The 22,347-nt window shown below is 46.9% G+C and overlaps 1 protein-coding gene across 2 annotated transcripts in view; it reads right to left on the reverse strand.

The window, feature by feature from the left end:
• The window catches only part of FRMD5 (FERM domain containing 5), a 284,018-nt gene that overhangs the window by 37,910 nt on the left and 223,761 nt on the right, over positions 1–22,347 (reverse strand). For both annotated transcript variants that reach the window (XM_036299751.1, XM_036299743.1), the window contains exon 2: positions 3,584–3,688. In XM_036299751.1, coding sequence (XP_036155644.1) covers positions 3,584–3,688 — 105 coding nt within the window. The remainder of the gene's footprint in view (positions 1–3,583; positions 3,689–22,347) is intronic.

Genomic DNA, 22,347 nt, shown 5'->3' on the forward strand with positions numbered 1-22,347 from the left:
CCACACTCAAGGGGCCAAAGAGCCGCATGTGGCTCACGAGCCGCAGTTTGCCGACCACGGATCTAGGACGACAATTCTTTTTTAAAAAAAAATATTTCATTGATTTTTTGCAGAGAGGAAGGGAGAGGGATAGAGAGGCAGAAACATCGATGGGAGAGAAACATCGATCAGCTGCCTCCTGTACACCTCCCACTGGGGTTGTGCCTGCAACCAAGGTACATGCCCTTGACCGAAATTGAACCTGGGACCTTTCAGTCCACAGGCCGACGCTCTAGCCACTGAGCCAAACCGGTTAGGGCATAGGACAACACTTCTTTACAGGGCCATTTCCACAAGCTCTCAGGAGCCCTCCCAGCCTCCCTGCTCTTCCTACCCCTCACTAAAGTCAAAGGATCACCACAATTTGGAGGCTCTCAGGTATGAACTCTACATGGAGCTTTAGGAACCACACAGGCTCTGGGTTGCACTGGTCTGAGGTGGAGACAGGTTTTGCCACCTGCTGCAGGCAAGTTACTTAACCTGCCTGAGACTTTATTTACTAATCTGGAGATGGATAGTATAATTGTGGACACTCATCTATCTCATTTGTGGCAAGAATTAAACAGCATATGTGAAGCCCATAGCTCAGTGCCCGATACAACTCAGTGCTCAATACCCATCCGCTGAAGGATGTAGCTCTGTGCTCAGTGCAGAGCCCAGCCCACTGCAGCCACTCCATAAGCGTTTATTTCTCTTTCCCCATTTCCTTACCTTTATCTGTCTCCTGCTCTTAATCCTCATCACTTCACATACACTCTAATTCTCCTCAGGCACATCCTGACCTAACTTAAAAATAATGAACAGGACACTGTGCCCCTTTTTCCTCCTATGCTACCCTCTTTGGGACATGAAGAGACAGACCTTAGGTAACTGGCCTTCCTTCTCAAGGAGAGACAGCTCAAACCAACAGAATCCAAAAATCAACAACAAACGACCCCGGTGTAAAAACAGTCCATTATCACACAGCGAATGGGCAGCGACAGTGTGTGAGGACACACAGCTGCTCGGTGTCTGGCACCTCCTGGAGCCTCATACTGTGGTCCAGGCAGTAGTTATGTCAAGGCAGTGGAGACCTTACAGGTGAGGGACTGACCTCACACGACCTTCCAAACACTGATGATACTCAACATTCTGCTGAGCCAGGAGGAGCAAAACCTGTCAGCAAATGGGGCGGGGCTTGTCAGAGTAAAAGGACGCAGTCCTTCCGAGTCCCTCCTAAAGCTCAGGTGTTTAGCCCTAACACCCTAAATGGACCTGGAGACACAAGGCTCAGAGCAGCAATTTGCAACCGGTGTGTGGCACGGAGTTCTGCAACATGTGATACCCGACTACTTAGTCAGGGGCACTGGCCTCTCTTCCCTTAGATTGCCAAATAAAAAAATGACAGTGTGAATGAATCAGAATTATACCTGGTTGGTTGGTTGGTCAGATGGGCAAAAATGTATATATATATATATTTGTGCCCTGCAGAATTTTAGTAATTAGTTTCTGTGTGCCATGAGATGAAAAAAGTTGAAGACAGCTGGCTCAGAGCACCAGAGAACAAAAGGGCACCTGACTCTGGCCTGGTGCGAAGTGCCCATTCATTCGTTGGTTATCTGTGGCCTGGCCACTGCTGGGAGGCTGCACCCTCCAAGGCTCTCTCCAGGGTCCCTTCGTGGCGACAGAGACGAAGCCCATGTTTGGAGCTGTGAGGAAAATTAGTGGACCCATGAAAGGGGGGGTCCCTCTGGGATTCATGGTGATTGTGTTTTTGGAGGCTGGTAGACAAGACTGGCTGGTGGGCAGGGGTATAGGGAAGGGAATCATTGAGGCCTGAATGCTTCTGCATACTGTCCACTTCATGCCAGACAGTACATCCCCACAGAGGGCAAAGGGCTGATGGACAGCGTTGTAGAAACTGCAGGTGTCTGCTAGTGGGCCACCTGGGCGAGTGGAGGGAAAATGTGGCACTACTAGCCATAAACTCACCCTCTCATCATGCCCTCAGCAAATATTCCCTGCATACCACCACCTTCTAGGGCCCAGGACAGTGCCATGGGATGTAGTAATGAATATGATAATGTTTACGTCCTCATAGAACTTACAGTTTTGCAGGGGACACAGGCAATCACAGGGCATATGGGGCACATAGGAGGGACCCTCATTCAGAGTGGGGCTTAGGGAAGACTTCTGGAAGAAATAAAAGTCTAGGCCCGTGGTCGGCAAACCGCGGCTCGTGAGCCACATGAGGCTCTTTGGCCCCTTGAGTGTGGGTCTTCCACAAAATACCGCCACACTCAAGGGGCCAAAGAGCCGCATGTGGCTCGCGAGCCGCGGTTTGCCGAGCCGCAAGTTTGCCGACCACTGGTCTAGGCTAAGACCTTATGTGTGAGAAGGCCATGAGCCAGAAGAAAAGTGTAGACCGTGGAGAAGTGAGAAGAACTATTCAGGCAAGGGGACTGTATAGGTTAGTGATGGCGAACCTTTTGAGCTCGGCGTGTCAGCATTTTGAAAAACCCTAACTTAACTCTGGTGCCGTGTCACATATAGAAATTTTTTGATATTTGCAACCATAGTAAAACAAAGACTTATATTTTTGATACTTATTTTATATATTTAAATGCCACTTAACAAAGAAAAATCAACCAAAAAAATGAGTTCGCGTGTCACCTCTGACACACGTGTCATAGGTTCGCCATCACTGAGCTAGGTGAAGGCTCTGGGAAAAGACAAGGATGACGTGGGGAGCCACAGAGCGGTCTGGCAGGGCCATAGCAGGGAGGAGGAAGGTCATGGAGGTGAAGCTAGAGAGGTGAGCAGCTGCTGGGATAACGGACTGGTTGTTCTACCTGTCGGGAGTACCACAGGTCTTGGCAGTGCCCTGTGTCTGCCGAGCCGACCACACAGCGTAGAACAGAACAAGAACTGCAAGACTTGCAAGGCCCTGCAAGGCCTGTGCCAATTTGGCTCTTTGTCCTGCTCAGATTGGGGTGGTGTGGCACCTCAGGTGAGGCCCATGTACTAGAAAGGGGCAAGAGGGGTTCAGCCTGTGACCTTGGCCCTGAGACCACAACTTTAGCTCTACCTCCAACTGGGCAACTTTGGGCAAATCACTTCAGCTCTCCAGGCTGCCATTTCAGCCTCTGTAAAATGGTGAGCAATGAGGTGAGCTCTGCTATGGTGTCTCCAGGTCTCAGAATATGATTAAAAAAATATTTTTGTTAATTTCAGAGAGGAAGGGAGAGAGAGATAGAAACATCAATGATGAGAGAGAATCTTTGATCGGCTGCCTCTTGCCTGCCCCCCACCAAGGATCGAGCCTGCAATCAGGGCATGCACCCTGACCAGTGAATCCAACTGTGACCTCCTGGTTTCTAGGTCGACACTCAAGCACTGAGCACACCAGCCGGGCTCTCATAATATGATCTGAAGAGATGACACTTACCTGTAGTGTCTGGTTGGTCCCTGACTCCTAAACTCTGAAGATGAGTGGCAGGCAGCTCAAAGCATTAGGCTTATTGACCAACCCTCTCCTCCATTTGTGCTTTGAATTGTGACTTACCCGCTGCTTATCTGGGTCCACAAAGCGGATCCCAAAATAGTCTTTTTCAAGTAGGTTCAGGTGGTGGCAAAGAAGGTCAAATAGGTACTGGCCTTTGGCATCTCTCTGCAAGGAAAGAAAGCTCCATTGAGAAATTAGAGGGCTTTTTCAGGGGACTTGAAGTGCTGATGGTCATTAAAAATCATTTTTAACAGCTGTGTGAGGATATGGGCAGGCGCCTGTCCATAAGTCCGAGAGTTAGGGGAGCCTGGTTCTGATCTCTAATGCACGAAGCTTTCTAGGGCATGTCAGTGTGGAATGCACCAAGAGCAGCTGGCTCTGCCTCTAAAGTGTATTCTCTCCATCCCATTACCAACCTCGTAGGTGAAGCTCACCACCATCTCTCAGCTAGGTCACTGCCAGAGTCTTCCAACCAGTTCTCTGCGTCTGCTCTCACACCCTCTCCACACAGTGAACAGGCTGACCACATTTTAGTCTTTTAAAAATATGTGTTTTTTTATTGAATTTATTTACTTATCCTCACCCGAGGATATTTTCCATTGATTTTTAGAGAGAGTGGAAGGGAGGGGGAAAGACACACAGAGAGAAACATCGACGTGAGAGAGACACCCATCAGTTGGTTGCTTCCTACATACACCCCAACCAGGGCCAGGATGTAGCCTGCAACCGAGTTGCATGCCCTTGACCGGAATCAAACCTGGGACCCTTCCATCCACAGGCCCATGCTCTATCCACTGAGCCAAACCGGCTAGGTCTGTGTTTAATTTTAGAGAGAGAGGAAGGGAGAGAGAAACATCAACCTCTGCCTCCTGCACAGCCCCTACTGGGGATCAAGCCCACAACTTGGACATGTGCTCTGACTGGGAATCAAACCAGCCACTTCTCTGTGCGTGGGATGCTCAACCAACGGAGCCACACTGGCCAGGGCCACAATTTATTCCTTTTTTGCTGAATAAGTAAGACAGATACCTAGTAAGATATTCAAACACACAAAAGTATACACTACAAAGAGTAAGTCTCCTAGTCACCTTGTGCCTCAGTTCCCCTCCTCAGAAGAAACCCCTCACCAGGTTCTTACGTATCCTTAATGTGGTGTAACATTACAGCCACCCCTATATCCATATCCATCTCCTCTTTTAAAAACACATTGGCAGCACATTGTACTCCATCCTGTTTCTTGGGATTTCCCCCCATTTGGGGTACCTTGCAAATCCTTCTAAAGCAGTATGAATGGATAAGCCTCACAGTTTGTTTTTTCCTAATAGAAAAATGGAAGCCTCACAGTTTTTAACTGCTGCAAACCACTGGAATGAACCTAAATTTATCTACCCAGCTCCATGCTGATGGAATTTGTTTCTAATCTTCTGTTACAAACACCGTGGCAATGAGCACACGGTGACCTTCCGTTATATCACCACTCCCGCTCCACACCGTCCGTCACTGGCTCCCCATTGCTCTCAGAACACAGTCCACACTCTGACCTCGGCCTCCAAGGCCTACACGACGGCCTGGCTCCTGCCTCTTCTCTGAACTCACCCCAAATCACTCTCCTCACTGCTCTCTGTTCCTAAACCCTCCAAGGCGTTTCTGCCCCTGCATCTTCGAACTCCCTCTGCCTGGCACGCTCTTCCTCCAGCTCTTCTCACGACACTCCTGTCCTTGAGGTCTCCGCTCAAATGTGCTCTCTGCAGAGGGGCCTCCCCTATCGCACAGCCCCTCCCAGCTACTTTCCATCTCATGTGTCCTCTTCATGTCCGTCATGGCTCTTACAGTAATCAGTAATTGCCCTGTTGATTTGTTTACTTATTTGTTGTCTGTTCCCTTTCTAGGCTATAATATTCCTTTTTTTAAAAATATTTTTTTATTGACTTCAAAGAGGAAGGGAGAGGGAGAGAGAGATAGAAACATCAGTGATAAGAGAGAATCATTGATTGGTTGCCTCTTGCGCACCCCCCACCACGGATCGAGGCACATGCCCTTGACCGGAATTGAACCTGGGACCCTTCAGTCCACAGGCCGACGCTCTATCCATGGAGCCAAACCAGCTAGGGCAGGCTATCATTTTTCTGAGGGCAGGAGCCCTCCCCCTGAACTTTCACAGGGCCTGGCAAGTGGCAGGTAGATCCTCAATAATTGTTTGTTGAATAAACCAATGACTGAATGAATAGAAGGTAGAGGGTCAGCTGAAAGGTTTCACAAAATGTGAGGAAATTAGGCCATTTCTAAACCCAGAACCTTCTCCTTCAGGGACCTGCCTGGGAGGTGGATGACTTGCAGGAAACGGTCAGGACATCTGGAGCTCTGCAAGCATCGCTCTGTGGGCTTGTCCCCAGGGGTCTTCACAGCCGAGAGAATCATCTCGAGTGGCTGTGTCTAATTGCGCATGCAAATCGAGGATGTCTTATAAGACCCAAAGCATCCCACCTGTGCCAAGGGCATGGGCTATTGCAGAAGGGCCTGGCTTTGGTCCATGAAGGTTTGCACCTCATTGCTTCCTCTTCTGTGGGCTCACCCTATACTATCCCAGGAGAACTAGGGCAGAGTATCACATCTCTCAACAAATATCCTAAGAAGCTTATCCTTAGAGGACTGGGAGGATGAGTGGGAGGAAGCCATGTAGGTCCCGCTCTCTTCTGCTGGCCTCACACTCCCTCTCACAACATAATCCTGGGCCCCATTCTCCTCCTCCCCACCCCCGCCTTTGGTCTCCCACCAGCAAGAGCTACTTTCAGGATAGACACTTGCTAGGAGTCACACCGGGACTTCCAGGAGGCGGGCCGCCAACCAGGTCTTTCAAAGGCTTCCAACAACTGTCGTTTTGGGCAGGGGCTGCCAACCATTTCCTTACTGATGCCCCAGCATGTGGGAAGAGCCTAAACTCATTTTTAAGGTTCTCCTGGGAGTAGGGGAACTCATTTAACTCTATCCCAAGCGGCATGTCCTGTGCTATTATCCTTCTCAGAGCAGCTGGAAAGGAATATTAAGGGACAGTCCCATATGGTGAATATTTTTCTCTACAAATTTTACTTTGCACCAAGCTGGCTACTACACTGTGCCCAGCTGGGGTGAGTGTTAATGGCTGAAGACGTTTGCTTCCATACATATAACCACCGTATTAGCAGGAGCGCGGGCTGGGCATGGGGACAACGTGCTTCTGTGGTAGAAACCACTGGGCTTTTCATAAGAATGTCTTCCATAAAAACAGCTCCCTCTCATGGGCTGGCAGCTCAAGCACACTCATAGCTCTCCCACTCAGAGGAAGAAAAGGAAGCTGGGCTTTTCTCTTCAGGAAGTTATGAAAAAGACATATCCCATTACACATCCCTTTATCAATTTTTTAAAAAGGGATCTTTTTTTCTTGCGATTTCTTAGCACCTGGTGAAACCCCACCATGAAGTCTCAGTTCCCCTGGGTTCCCATTTACTGGTGGAAGGTACATGGTTCTGAAGGCTCGGCTCCCGTGTAGACTAATGAAGAGAAGCATCTTCCCGTGTTGTTTCTCCAAGGAAGATGGGTGGGAGGGAGGCGAGGGGAGTGGCAGGAGAGGTGGGAACAGAGCTCTGGTGATGGCAGAATTCCTGAAGTTTCCATTCCCAGCAGAAACAGAAAGGCAGAATCACCTCAGAGCCCTGCTGTGGCACCTTCATGGAGGGTGACGGCCTGCCCCTCTTCTGGAGTGCTCACGTCTGAGGCTGGTGGGGTGGCCTCAGGCAGCCTTGGCGGTGGGGGGGCTGGTGAAGGAGGGGGAGACAGTCAGCTGAACCATCCTGGTGGGCTTCTTGGACAAGCTGTTGGAAGGGGCAGGAGTTTAGGAATTTCATACTTTGGGGGTCCCCCTGCACTTCCAGATGCTGGCAGTATCCTACAGCCTCCTCTCTGTGGCCTCCCTGTGCTAAGTCTGGGGCTTTCTGGCATTTTCTGTGGCAGCCAGTCTTCTCTTTGTTGGATGGCAAAGTCCTGGGAGTTCCATCTTCTTTACCCTTTGCCTGTAGTCGCCCTCATGCTATGGCTAACCCATGTGTTGTGTGCTGAGTGTTGTGTCTTTGATTTTTCTGGAGAAACAGGCCTGAGCGTTGACAGGTGATAATTGTTTAGTTGCAACGTCCGGGCTCCAGGCCTGAGGATGTCAATCTTCAGGACGAGAGCGGAGGCAGCGCCCCCACCCCAGCTGACCCTCGGAGGGGATTCCCTTCAGAGTCATTGTTGGGTCAAACTAACTTATCTAAGCACATTAGAAAGTAAACTGTATGTTATGAACCACAATAGTACCCGCATATGAAAATCAGCGCATATAAGTCAACCCATTTCATCTCTCTCTATGGTGCACAGAATGATTCCCGAGCCCCTAAGAATCATTCTGGAACTCTGAGGTTGGGAGAATTCATGTTCTTGCTCCTCCCTGGGGCTCCTGGCTTGGGTTCTCATGGTTTGCCTTTAGGGAAGGGGCAGAGGCAGCAAGCAGTTCATTGTATTTAGTCAGTTAATTGTATTTTCTGTCTCATAAACAATACCCTGGGGCAGGAGAGCAGTTTTATTTGAACCCATTATAGGGTCAATCCCAGGGATGCTGGCAGGGTGCATCCCCGTGAGAAGGGGTAACATGTAGAAGCCCCCCACTCATTAGGCCTCACCTTATTCTATCCAGCTTGCCTGTGAGGCAGGCCAATTTTAAGAGCAGACTACGTGAGTCTTAAAGAGGGCAAGAGCGAGCCGGACTTTCTCAGTTCCCAGCCCCATGCTGTTAAAGGGGAGCTGGTCATAGTGTTATGGGCCTTAGAGAAGGCGGAGGTGAGACGGAGGGCAGGGGGCAATGCACACCTGCAGTCCAAAAGCAGAGGAGTCCAGGATGGGGCGAGGCCTCGCCAGGAGGGGGTGACAAGAGGGTGAGAACTGAACAAGTTGTCCTCAGAGGCCTGACAGGGAAGGGGTAGGCACCAGGGCTGGGATGGCATTTTGGCCTTGATTCTAGCTTAACTTTATATTTAAGTGTCTTTTAGGCCAAAGACTTCCTTGCTTTCCTTACCAGTGTCCTCTAAGGGCACGTGTGTGCCATGTCTGCCCGGAGCAGATGCTGTGTAAACGCATTTGAATGTCACAGAGGAACAGCCACATTAGTCCATCTTCTCAGGGCCATGGCATGAGCACAATGAGCCGAAAAGTGTGAATCAGTTACTGGGGTGCAGTCCCACCTCCAGTTCACACGCTACACCCAGCCTAGCTTCCCCGGAGGGAGAATAAGGGGCACAAATGCTAGCAGCAGGGCCCTGGATTTCTTAGCCTCAGCACCCACCACACTAATTTGCATTTTCTTTGACGGGAGGCAACCCCTGCTGAGCTCCTGGCCCCAGATCCCACTTTTCTTGCAGAGTCCTAAACCGACAAAATCTGTCCAGGAACCGCTGAGGCTGCAGCTAAAAAGCTCACTCTGGGAGAAGATGGGGAAGTCATTCCGGAGAGAAATGCGGCCGTGCTGTCTTCTGTAGGAGACTGTCCCAAATGCAGCACGGCCACGCCCAGTCGTGCTGTCGGCTCTCTACTCTCCGAGGAGATGGACTCCCAGACTCAGGCTGGCAGGATGGGGCCTACCAGACACTCCGTATCTAGGCTATAGAACCAGGAGGCTCAGCCCCAGTGCAGGGAAGTCAGAGTTCAGGGGGAGAAGGGAACAGTGCTTACCCAGACTCCTGTAGCCACTGGCCTCACCTAGTCCTTAATAAAGGCAACAACCTCTTGCACCAAAACTCCCCAGTCTACATGCAAACTGAGGGAGTTAGGTGATTTTCATGATGCAAATCGGTATCTGCAGGTTCAAATGCCAGGCATGTGGTGCCTTAGGGAGCCCTGTTGGCAGTCCTTGCCTGGGTCAGAGAACTGGCTTAGCTCACTGTCACATGGCATGCAGAGGATGTGCACGCGGGGCAGGGAAAACACATCCAAACTGTGTGCAAGTAAATGTCATGGGAGGGAGGACTAAGTGTTTTGTTAGCACAGATGGCCCAAAACAGACTCAAGGGCAATTAAGACCCTCTGAGCAGAACCTTTAAACCTGCTGCTGAATAGCTGGTAAGAGCAGGGCTAATGAGAGGGCTAGACTTATTGAGATATCAATGATGATGCTTCAAGAGCCAAGACGTCTCGCCCTGCTGGCTTGGCTCAGTGGTTGAGCATCAACCTACGAACCAGGAGGTCACGGTTCGATCCCCAGTCAGGGCACATGCCGGGGTTGTGGGCTCTATCCCTGCTGTGGGGTGTGCAGGAGGCAGCTGATAATGATTCTCTCTCATCATTGATATTTCTGTCTCTCTCCCTCTCCCTTCCTCTCTGAAATATATATATGCGCCAAGGCATCCCCATTCCTATGTGGATTCCTTGCATCGGAAAAGAAAAAAAACCTGAGCTGGGCCTGAGAGAAGCAAACTGGTTTCTAATTTGCACAGTGAGGCCACTTTTACAGTAAGGTGACTCAGAAGCATCACTGTTTCTTGCTATTGGTTGAATATATTTTGGATGTATTTTTCCATCCAGTGCTAAATATCTCAGTGGACTAGTCATGCCATAGCTACAGGATTAGTGAAAACTCAGCCAGGCTTGTTAGGAAAAACTCATTACTTCGTATTTGTGAGCAGTGCATGGTTCTCCCTCTCTCTTATACACACACAACCCTCTCATACTGCTAGGCCTCTCACACAATGTTGCTTCAGACAACTTGTGAAGAAAGTCCAGAATTTTGGGATAATAGACTTCTTGCTCCCAATTAATTTTACTACCTTTTTCTTCCCCAAGGGCAAATGCATGTTATTTGTCAAATCTGAGGATTTCTGGAGTTGTAAGGAGTGGTCTTTGTCAGGAGAAATATGGCAAAATCAGCATCTTCATTGTTTCTGTAGCTATTCCCCCAACTTCCCTCCCCCTCAGCAGAAAGCTGGTTCCTGGTCAGTACCAACAAATGTGATGGATTCTGGGCTAGACACGTTCCAAGAATGAAAGGGGCCAGGAGTTTTGAGTCCTGGTGCAATCTCTTTTTCAATTTGTCACTCATGTCCCCTAGAAATTGAGGTGGAGGCAAAGGCAGCAGAGGGAAGGGCTCTGGGAAGGCGAAGGCATTGAGGATGTGCACCAGGGTTGGAGTCAAGGCCCTGCTCAGACCTTAATCTGTCTGATTCCATTTCCTTAGCTATAAAATAAGACTACTACGACATCTCTCAAAGGATAATTGTGAGGCTCAAACAAGACACATACAAAATATAAACCCCCTACCAACGTCCTCTGCCTCCTTGACCTCTCCCTTTAGGTTGAATGAACTTGCACACGACAAGCCTTAAGCAAGGAGACTGTGCGCTCCAGGAACAGAAGCAGGTCCTCTTTAGACAAGAACAGTTGGTGGATCCTGGTACATGTCCACTTGTGCTGTGCCCCAAGCTTATGGGGACAGCCACCATTTGGGTTCTCAAAGAACAGACTGGCATCTTCTCCATACCCCAAGGCTATTTTCCTCAGACTAGGTTGGAAGGAGAGTAGAAAAATATTAAATATATGTCATCAAACCAAACCCCTCAGAGGCCTGGTAGCTTCTACTCAATACCACAGAGACAAAGGCCGAGATTCTTACGATACTCTCTTGACATGCTCCTCGCACCCCAGAAGGAAGAGCTGAGTGAGGTGGAGGGTGAGATAACAACACAGTCCCAACAGACACTAAACCTTTTAATGCCCTGGCATTTAGGAAAAGAAAAGAGCATTTGGCAAAATGTATTTCATTAAATTAAACCAGAACTTCAATCTCTCTAAGAAATAATAATAATAATTGGTTCTCTCTGGCATTAAAGTTACTGGCGCTAACTGTGGTCTCAAATTCCTCTCCCTGGAATCCTATACAACCCCATACTATTGGCCGATAAGGGGGAGGGATGGACAAGAGGAGCCCATGACTCTCTGATAGGAGCCCCAAGCTCCCCAGAGCTCACGCAGGCACTCAGCGGCTGGCATCCCTCGCTAGGACCAGCAGGTCATTCTCATTGTTTCTCCCGAGAAGTGCAGCGAAGACCTCCCTTGAGAAGTCTCTGGTTATAGCAGATAGAACTCTGAGGTGGGGTTCCAGGGCCTGACTCTTGCTCTGTGGTCCCCTTAATGGTGCAAAACCATAGTTACAAATGCTTCTCTTCCCAGCGCAAGTGGAAACAACCTCACTAGAACAACAAAACTGAAAGTCCCTGGGGAGGAGTGAGCCAGCTGGGGCCAGGAGCCAGCTGTGGAGAGATGGTTTAAATGCTGAGGCCTGGGAAAGCAGTAGGATAAACCCCAAATGTCACAATAGTGGCACTCTGTCCCAGTGGTGGCGGGGGACTGAGAGGGCGGCCAAGGTAGGAGACAGATGGCTAGCTCACTTGAGAGTAGTTTCCTTAATAAACAACAAATTCAGAACCACACCATGCTCTGGAACAGTGGTTCTCAAACTTGAGTCTGCATCAAAATCACCTGGAGGGCTGTTCAAACACACACTGCTGGGCCCCCCTCCCAGAGCATCTGGTTCAGTGGGTCTGGGGAAGGCCTAGTAATTTGCATTCCCAACAAGTTCCAAGAAGATGCTGATGCTGACGGGGTGAGGAGCAATGGACTAGATCAGCCTTTCTCCAGCACCTGTTGGTCACTATCAGCTCTTGGAGCAAAGACTGCTGGGATAGGGGGAGGAAAAAAGGATATTTGAACTCTACTACAATGCAGCTGTCAGCACACTTCTCACTTTTCATTCAGTTCTCACATTTTCACCTACCATGACTACCCACTTCAGAACATCAGGCTTGCCAGCGAAATACCACAGAGAAGCTCTGCTCCTTCCTGCCAGGTTCTCAAATTCTGCCTTTCCTGACATGGGCAGGTGCCCCATTCTGGTTGGAAAGTTCAAGTCCCCAATTACCGTTCACTTTCTTTTTTAAAAAATTATTTTATTGATTTTTTACAGAGAGGAAAGGAGAGGGATAGAGAGTTAGAAACATCAATGAGAAACATCTATCAGCTGCCTCCTGCACACCCCCTACTGGGGATGTGCCCACAACCAAGGTACATGCCCTTGACCAGAATCAAACCTGGGACCCTTCAGTCCGCAGGCTGACGCTCTATCCACTGAACCAGACCAGTTAGGGCTACCGTTCACTTTCAATGGCTAAGTAGCTCAAAACTCAATGCACCTTCGCCATGAACTAGATCATCAGAGCACAAAGCTAACAGTTATCGTCAGACCTAATTCAGAGAAAGTGCTTCCTTCTCACCTCAGTTCTGCTTTCAGTGGCAGGGAGTCTGTCCCAGGACACTTCCTCTCTGGCCTCTAGGAGGTGGATGGGAGCTGCCCAGACCTCTGCCTGCTGCTGCCTCTTCCCTGTATCTGTGCTCTTTAAGCTTCTGGGTCAGACTTTTGTCTTGGAGTCATGACCAGCCTTCTCCTTCCTCTCTCTTCCTTGGGTGGGAAGTGGATGCGGACAGAATATGTGCCCCGAGGATGTCTTCCAAGGAAAGAAGTCTGTGCTCAGCTTTGAGCAGGGAGTCTGGGGCAGGAGGGAAGTGATGGGAGTGAGGAAAGGCAAATTCTGATTTTGATCTCTTGGGCAAGTCATTTCCCTCGCTGAGCCTCAGTTTCCCTGTGTAAACGATTTCATGTCCCGTTATGTGCCCAAATTCTCTCTGTTATTAGTTGACCAGAGTAATCATACTCCAGGTCCATCTTCTCTTAAAGGATGACAAAAAGAGAAGTTTGGTTTTGTTTTGTTTTAAAGGAAGCATAATTAGGTAGCTTTACAAAGTAGATATTTATTAAGACGTTTATTGCAGGTTTAATTAATTAGAAAACGCAGGGCCATTGCTCAAAGTAAATATAGAGAGTAACTAAACAATTCATTCAGTTCTAGAAACTGCCTCCAGCAGGCCTGAGACAGTGCAGACCATTATGTGAAACTGTTATTCTGCTAGGAGTCCGTTCATTTTACCTTCTGCTGTGAACTACGGAAAAATCCTGTTAGATCATCCCATGCACGCCCCCAGCCTTGTACAGTGAGGACTGTTCCGGATCTTCTCAGACTGCACCTGAGGCTTTACCTCCCCCTGTTCTCCCCAGGCCCATGGTTTCCTAGGCTCCACCCAGGTGGCAGTGGGGCTCCTGAATTTCTATCTGGAAGGGCTTTGGGGTAGGGGTGATGGAATAAAGTTTTATTTGCATGGGCCCATATATAAGATTGAGAACTCTTCAACTATCCAATAAAGAAGGGATAGGGAATGACACAGATGAGAAGGGGCTGATAAAGTGTCCCTTCACCTCATCCTGCATGATACTAAACTCACTTCGAGGCAGAGCTTCTGAACCTGGGCTGAGGTAAAAGTTAAGGGTGAGTACCCTCGGGTCCCTGAAATTGTTCTTTCCTGAGGGTTCTCCCAGGTGTAACACCGTAGTGGCTGAGCAGCAACAAGTGCCTCTTGGTCCATAAATAATTCCTGGGTTTGGAAATGTATCACCTAATGTGGTCTGGGGGCGGGGCAGGGATGACTAGATCCCCAGGGCATCAAGTAAAACCATGGTCTAGGCCAGTGATGGCGAACCTATGACACGCGTGTCAGAGGTGACACGCGAACTCATTTTTTTTTGGTTGATTTTTCTTTGTTAAATGGCATTTAAATATATAAAATAAACATCAAAAATATAAGTCTTTGTTTTACTATGGTTGCAAATATCAAAAAATTTCTATATGTGACACGGCACCAGAGTTAAGTTAGGGTTTTTCAAAATGCTGACACGCCGAGCTCAAAAGGTTCGCCATCACTGGTCTAGGCCTTGCAGTGTGAAGGAGAGCAGAGGGGTGAGATGTGGCCTGAAGAGCAGGGGTGAGTGCAGGAGAGGCAAGAGCATTGAGCTCAGCAGTTGTCCCTGAGGCCTCTGGCACATACTGAGCCTTTGCATGGCACCACTGAGCCACCACTGAGCCTTTGCATGGCAAGGCTACCAATATGGAGACCAAGAGACTCCCCCGAGGGCTGCACAGCAACACCGGTTGAGGTGTCACCACTGAAAGTATCTTGCACATCTGCTGCAAACTCAATATTGTGTAATTCGAAGGCCAAAAGGAGGATGACAAACCATTTGGAAAAACACTCAATTAAATGTACAGCTGACCTGTGAACACGGTGTGTAGGGGCACTGACACCCTCCCACCCCCTGTTGGAAATCTGAGTATACTTTTGACTCCAGTTGGCCCTTCCCATCTGCAGATTCAACCAACTGTGGATCCACACTTAGGTATCCGCAGGTGGGAAAGTGAAAATACTGTTTTGATCCTTGGTTGGTTGACTCTGCAGGTACGAAACACATGGATATGAAGGGCCAACTGTGTTTATTGAAAAAAAAAATCTGCATATAAGTGAACCCACTCAGTTCAAACCTGTGTTGTTCAAGGGTCAACTGTATGCCTATCGACAGCCTCCATTGGGCAAGACACTACCTATGTGTTTCAGGCTGCAGGGACATGGGCTTTAGAGACATCTGAAAAGTGACTTAGTGAAAAGCCTGCTTCCTTCCTCTCATCTCACAGCCCTTAACTGTCCTACGGGTGCCCCTCCCATGTTCATGTCCACTTTCTTCTCCATTACCTGGAGAGATGGAAGCGTGGTATCCAGTGTTTGCACTCATGGTGCACACGAGCCTTGTACTTCCTGAGGAGCATCTGCTAATTAACTACTAAATGACGTGACCAGGCTAATAGCGGAAGATTAGCACTAGCTAATCTTATGAGCTCTTCCCTCCTGAGTCTTCAACTCCTAAAACCCAGTGAGATGAGTGTAGGAAAGAACCGAGAAGAATCGTGTTGGGGTAAGACTATTCCTGGAGATGGAGTCCCTGTCCAAAGCAGAAATTCATTAACCCTAGATATTCATTTCAGGATTGGTCTCCCAGGTATTACCTTTAGTCTAGTTTGCTGTACTTGAGAGGGACAAGGGCTCCCAGCCTCAACATCATCGACTATCACAAAGATGCCTACAGCATAGCCCAGCTATAGCATAACTGGTCAGGCCACCCACACAGTCACGGGACCCAAAAACATGGCTCTGCTTCTAGGAAGGGGTGTGTGTGTGTGTGTGTGTGTGTGTGAGGGGGGTGTTGTTCCTTGCCATTGGATGGGGAATGAAAAGTTCAATCCTGAAAAAGACTAATCATTACACCTGCTTAATTATATCAATATAAATCTTATAGCCAAGTTCTTTTTAGGAAGTTGATGTTGGAAAACACTTTCGTGTTTCTGGGTTCATGTAGACTAGGATTTAGGATGTTTTTAACTTCTGGAAATTATCAAACGCCCTGGTGTGGGCAAATCCCACATGTCTCTAGGGAATCTCCTCTTTCCCTTATAGTTCTTTCTGAAGCTTTGCCTGTCTTTCTAAAACATTTCCTGACACCTGGTCAAGGTGCCTCAGGGTATTCTTTGGGCTTCAGCACCTCAGATCACTGGGTAATAAACACAGGACTGGATGACTGCCTTATCACTTGTCACAGGTCAGGCTCCTCAGGAAGTGTACTCCGGGAGGGAGTTTAGCATGCAGGGTGCTTTTAAGGTGTGCTCTTAGGATCATGGAAAGGACTGGAACAAAGCTGGGATGGGGAGGGGAGAAGCTGAGCTATGACACAGGCCTAGTGTGGAGTCGGCTGAACCATGGGAAGCTCTGGAGCTAGAATGATCCTTCGGAGTTGTTTCGAGTGGTGCCAGGATAGCCCTGCCATTTGTACCCCTGCCTTAAGCAGTTACTGGGTAAGGACCACTGCTAAGGGCACCCCCAGGGGGATCGGGCAGGACATCTGAGTCTATCAAATCTCTCTCGACACAAACCCCAAATCACAACTACCATTTCTTAAGAGCCTACCATGTGCCAAGCATTCTACAAGCATTATCTTTAGTGCTAAGAACAATCCCATTGAAAGGAGTTCTATTTACCCCATTTTACACAAGAGGAAACTAAAGCTCAGTGGAGTTAAATGACATGCCTAAGGCCACACAACTAGTATGTGACCTCAAACCCAGGCCAGCCTTGCCCCAAAGTTCATACTCTTCTCATTATGCTGAACTCCCATCTGCTGATTTTCTCACACAGCTCTTGCACAAGTAGCCTACAGCTCCCTCCTTCTGTGTAGTTTTGGGTTGGATTTGTAATCCTCTGATTATATGTCTAATTGTGTGGCTGAAGATTAGCAACAGCTAATCTTACCTGGGCCGATTGCTTGAATTCTTTTCTGAATTCTTTGGATCTCTTAGACCTGGGCACTACTGGCCTGCTTCACACAGAAAACCACTCTTAGAAAACGTCCAGATGCTGGGCTTCCAAGGGCGAAATCTTCAAAACGTAACAGAAAACCAGTGACTTAGTCAACCATATTTGAAGATGATGAATAAGAACGAGCAGCATTTAAAGCCAGATTTCTTCTTACTTTTTTTTCTCTTAGGTTTTGGGGGATCAGAACATTTCCAAATTTCTATATCCCAGAGATTAGAGATCAGCTCGTAACCAATCCCAACCCCCCAGACCGGGCAGCTGAGCTATGAGCTGGGTGTACAAGAAGTCACACGTACCCTTTCTATATCCCCAAAGGCAGTTATCAATCTTGTTCTCCAGAGAGCCCTAATCTTCCACGGGATGCGTGTAGGCCAGAGGAAGTCATTGGCTCATTACAAGAAAAGCTGCCGCCTCAGCAAGTGATACATTATTAGCAAGTTTCTTTGGCTCTGTGGGTTCTCTCCCTAGGCAGAGTGTCTTATGTGTCTTTATCTGGGCTGCTCTTTTCAATTCATCAGAGATGCTTTCTTAGCATCTCTGACCGTGTAAGTGGCCCAGTTAGCGGAACAGGGTCTGGAGCAGCCTCCTCACGTAGTCAAGTCCTCCCTGCACTTCAAGTGAGAATTCTTTCCAGGCCACATTACTTATACCTACTCTCCCTGCCTGGAGACTCTAGAGATGAATGATGAGTTGGTTGCCTCAATTTCCCACTAACTAGAGGGGAACGAAATTTTGGGTAGGAAGGATCTCTCACAAATTATAATGGGACGATATATGTCATAACCTTAATATGTACAAGGTACAAGGATAGTGTGATGGAATGAGACTATCAGAAAGACCACACAAAGAAAGTGATTTACAAATTGAGTCTTGAAGGATATGTAGAAGCTTGTCAGCCGAGGAGTAGGCAAACAGCAGGGGCAACCGCGTGTGCAGAGCAGGGCATATTTTAGGAATTTTAACCACCTGCCCTGGTGTAAGGAGGTCTGCTGCAGGAGACCAATGTGGAGAGGCAGACAAGGACCCGGTGGTGAAGGGGCTGGTATGGCATGCTAAGGACTTTATTCTGCAGGTGATGGCAAGGGGTGGGAAGATTTTAAATAGGAATGAGACTTGAGTAGATTTCATGTTGCTGGAGGAGGACTGGCAGATGGTAAGGAATTCCAGTTGGAAAATCACTATAAAAATCCAAGTGAGCTCTGAGGGGCACCCAAACTAAGATAATGGCAATAAGGATAAAATGTGATGGGTTAAAGAAATAGTCAAGTGGCAGAATAGTGTTTAAGTGACTAATCTGAAGAGGGGTGTGAATGAGAAGTAGGAATGGAAGACAATTTCCACAATTTCAATTCAGCAAGGAGCCTGGAAGAATAGGTTGAAAAGCTATCTTTAAATAGAGCGTCATCATGATGACTTTGGTGGAATGGGTCATTAATTCTTTTAAGGCTCTATTAAATTAATTAAGGGAAGAATTAAGATTTCTTAGATCAGTCATTACATTGATTTGTTTTTAGAGTACACTGTTTTGGAAAATTTTGTCTTTTAAAAAATGTTTGCTAGAATACATTATTTTCTTGTCCATACCATGGTTGAATTCAGTTCTCAAAGCACAGAAATCATGTTTGTATAAATAGAGACATGTACAGTTCTTTAAAGCAAATTTCAGATGCTCTCTTCTGAGCTTCCATAGCATTTTGGGCATATCCTCCATCTTACTACATTGTAATTATCGACTAGTTTGTCATGGAGACAGGGCAGGTGGGACAGGGATGTAGTCTTATTCCTTTTGGTATGCCTAATCCTTGAACTACAGTGGGCACTCAAGAAACCAATCTAGACTGAATAAGCTGTGAAAATAAAAGTAGTTGGGTATCTCTACAAATCCCACTCTAAGAGCCCTTTTCCCAGACTGGCCAGCGGAACTGAAACTAACTCTGCACAAAAACCATGGGGATGCTCTGGCTCCAGCAGCTGGGTCTCTGCATTAACTTCCAGTTGTATATTGGTGATCACTTTCATACCAAGGAGAGTCAATTCCAGGCCCAGAAATACATCTGAAGATTTAGCCCATTAGCAGGAGCTATGGAGGCAATAGTTCTTCAACTCTTAGGATTCTGACTCAAAAAATATGACAAGAGAATTACTGGTGCCCACATTTATGGTCAAATTAACCAGGACAGATGCAAAATGTTTTCACTTGAAGTTGAATCTCAAAAGCCCCATTTGCATTTTCTCTCACCCAAGGATGTTGTTAGAAAAAGCCAAGATTGCTGGTACAGGGTATTTCATCTTTGGTTCTTCTAAGTTGAATGAAACACTTTAAATTAATCATCTCTGTCATTAGATTTGTCCAAATGCTCTTTCCAAATTACAGTTGCTAGAAATTTATAATTTAAGAATTTATGAAGGTCAAAAATATGGAATTCCAACTAATATCTGAAATGATAGCCTCAAAGACAGGAGTCCCTCATCTCTGCTCCCTCCCTCTCCTAGAGCAATCTAGTCTAAGGGCTGCTGCTGAGAGGCAGACATTTCCAAATGCAGCAACACTGAAACTCAGTGTGAGTTTTAACAACTTGCTTTTCAGAGTCTATGGGCTTTGACAATCTAAATTTAGATTTGCTTAATGGAATGGCTTTGCTTTAAAAAACAGATTTTATCAAGGGCATTATAACCCTATTCTCCCCAAAATTTATTTAACATTACTCATTTGGAACAATGAAGAAAAGACAGGAGAGGGCCAGGATTACTTAGTGGTGTCTTTATTTTAGACAGTAATAATGAAATAAAACTTTTATTGCTTTCTGACTACATATATAAAAATTAAAATATGAGTCATGGATAATTAGGTGTTTGTAATCATAACACACAATACACTTTCATGAATAATTGTATTCTGTAAGGTAGAATACTTTAATATTTAAGGATTAATTAGACTCAGAACTTGATGTTCTGGATATTTCATAATACTATGTATTCACCTCTGTACTGGGTAAAATAATATCCCCCTAAAATTCATGTCCACGTGGAAGATCAGATTGTGATCTTATTTGAAAATAAGGTGTTTGCAGATGCAATTAATTAAGATGAGGCCATCCAGGTTAGGGTGGGCCCTAATTCCAATCGATAATGTCCACATAAGAAGGCTGAGTGGAGAAAGACACACAACGACAAAAGAGCCATGTGGAGGTGGGAGTGACACAGTCACAAGTCCAGCAATGCTGAGGTTGCCAGTAACCACTAGAAACTCGGAAGAGGCAGGGAAGGATTCTTTGGAGCCTTCAGAGGGAGCATGGCTCTGTTGACACCTTGATTTCGAACTTCCAGTCTCCAGATTTGTGAGAAAATAAAATTGTTTTCAAGTCACTTAGTAGCCCTATAGATTATTCTTATAGCAGCCCTAGGAAACTAATACAACCCTCTTTTAGGGCAGTCCTTTTGATAGTGAATGTAGGCTTGTGTTGTTTAATGTTTTCATAAATAGCATGTCATCCAATATATCATTTCATCATAATGTACATGAGAAAAAAAATGATTCTTGGCTAGGACCACTGTCTTGGTAGAGTATGCACCCTCTCCCCATGTCTTCGTGGGTTTCACGGGCGACTCCAGTTTCCTCCCACATCCCAAGATGTGCATGTGAAGTGAATTGGCCCGTCTACATGGTCCCAGTCTGAGTGAGTGTGGGTGGGTGTGAGAGGGCCCCATGATGGAAGAATGTCCTTATCCAGGGTTGGTTCCTGCTTTATACCCTGAGTGACAGGGTTAGGCCACCCATGACCTTGAATCAGCTGATCGATGTTTCTCTCTCTCTTTCTCTCTCTCCTCTTGATTGCTTCAAACCTGCAGTTCTATCCAGTCCTCTACTCATCACAAGAGCAGAACCATTCAGTTGTCCAACTGCAGGATTCCTTCCCTCACATGGGGTGGGATGTATATGTGTGTGTGTGTGTGAGTATATAGCATGACTGTAGCTACTTATAATTTAATAGTTCTCCTGTCATAGTTATATGTTCATATACATGTGGAAATAACAGAAGGAAAAGGATGTGTTTCAGGATCGCAGAGCCTGAACTAACGATGGGCCAGGCCTTTACTTACACATTATTTCTAAGCCTCTCCATTTTTCAGATGAGGAATTTCAGGCTCAGGTCCATTGTTAATACTCTTCCCACCCCAGCACAGGGCTCTGGGATAGCTCTCACATATTAATGTAAAAATGCAAGAGAAAGACCTAAGATATGTCTGGGAGTCTTGGGGCAGGAGGGGAGTAGAGGTTGGCTTGGCTTGTGCTCAGGAGGGAAGGGTTGAGGGCTGGGATAGCTGAGGGGAAAAGTTGAAAAGCAAGAGCCCTGCTAGATGGACAGGGGGTCTTCAGGACAGAAGGGGGCCTCAGACTCATCTTGTCCTCTTCTTTCCCCCTGCTCTCCACACGGTGGTCACATGGACTCCTCTCTGTTCCTCAAACATGCTGAGCTTATTTTCAAAGACAGAGGCACTGAATGATGACTTCGTTAACTTATTTACCAAAGCTAATTAAAGTAGATACTTTGGAAGCCTCATAGGCAATTTAAGTCTTTAAAACACTGGATGACACAATTCAAGCAGGAAACTAATTCTCTTGTTTCACTTATAAGCTAAAAGGTACAGGTTTTTTAAATTCCCAAACATTTTTGTCAGAAATGTCTTGAATGATTTATTTTTAGCAAGCATCACACAGGGATGGCTGCTGAATATTTACCTTGGATCTGAGAGTATATGTGAAGAATATCAGCTAGGAAATACTACCGGTAGCCATGCGTGGTTACAAGAATTTCCGTTTATACTGTGTTCCAAACTCCATATATTTAGAAGTTATCATCTCAATACCATGCTGATAACCTTGAGTTAGGCAAAAATTGACAGTTAAAACTGTCTTTTTATAGAGTATATGTGCTTTTTTAGACAAAAAAATAATCCATGTGAAATATAACACTTAGATTCTAAAATGATGGTTTTTATGATCCCTGGTTTTAAGGAATAGGAAAGCATGAAAAACAAAAGGAAGAATGAACAAACAATGAAGGAAGATGGGGCGGCGCAGGAATGAGTAGGTTGGCTTGCTGACAGGGTGATTCGGAAATGCAAAGGGAGGGGCAGCATCACAGCCCGGGAGAAAGCAGCCGAAACACCGCGTGTCCGATAGAGCACGCGGAGTCCTGGAAAAGCGTGAGTTTTGATAAGTTCAGTTTTTCTTGTTACTGAGGCAGAGGCAGCTGGGATACACGAAAATGAAGAGATAACTAGAACCCGACCACATTTCAAACACCTCTAGTAAACTAAAAAGCGTTTACCCAGCTGCTAGCAAACACTAACGTGTGGCCACTCTGAGGATGTTTAAATAGCTCCTTGGGGTTAATTCTCCCCCAGTGGAGATGCCAAATGAGAGGGGTGGGGAGGGAGGGAGACAGCAAGCGAATAAG

The sequence above is a fragment of the Myotis myotis genome, unplaced genomic scaffold, assembly GCF_014108235.1.
Source record: "Myotis myotis isolate mMyoMyo1 unplaced genomic scaffold, mMyoMyo1.p scaffold_m19_p_1, whole genome shotgun sequence".
NCBI classification, from domain to species: Eukaryota; Metazoa; Chordata; class Mammalia; order Chiroptera; family Vespertilionidae; genus Myotis; species Myotis myotis.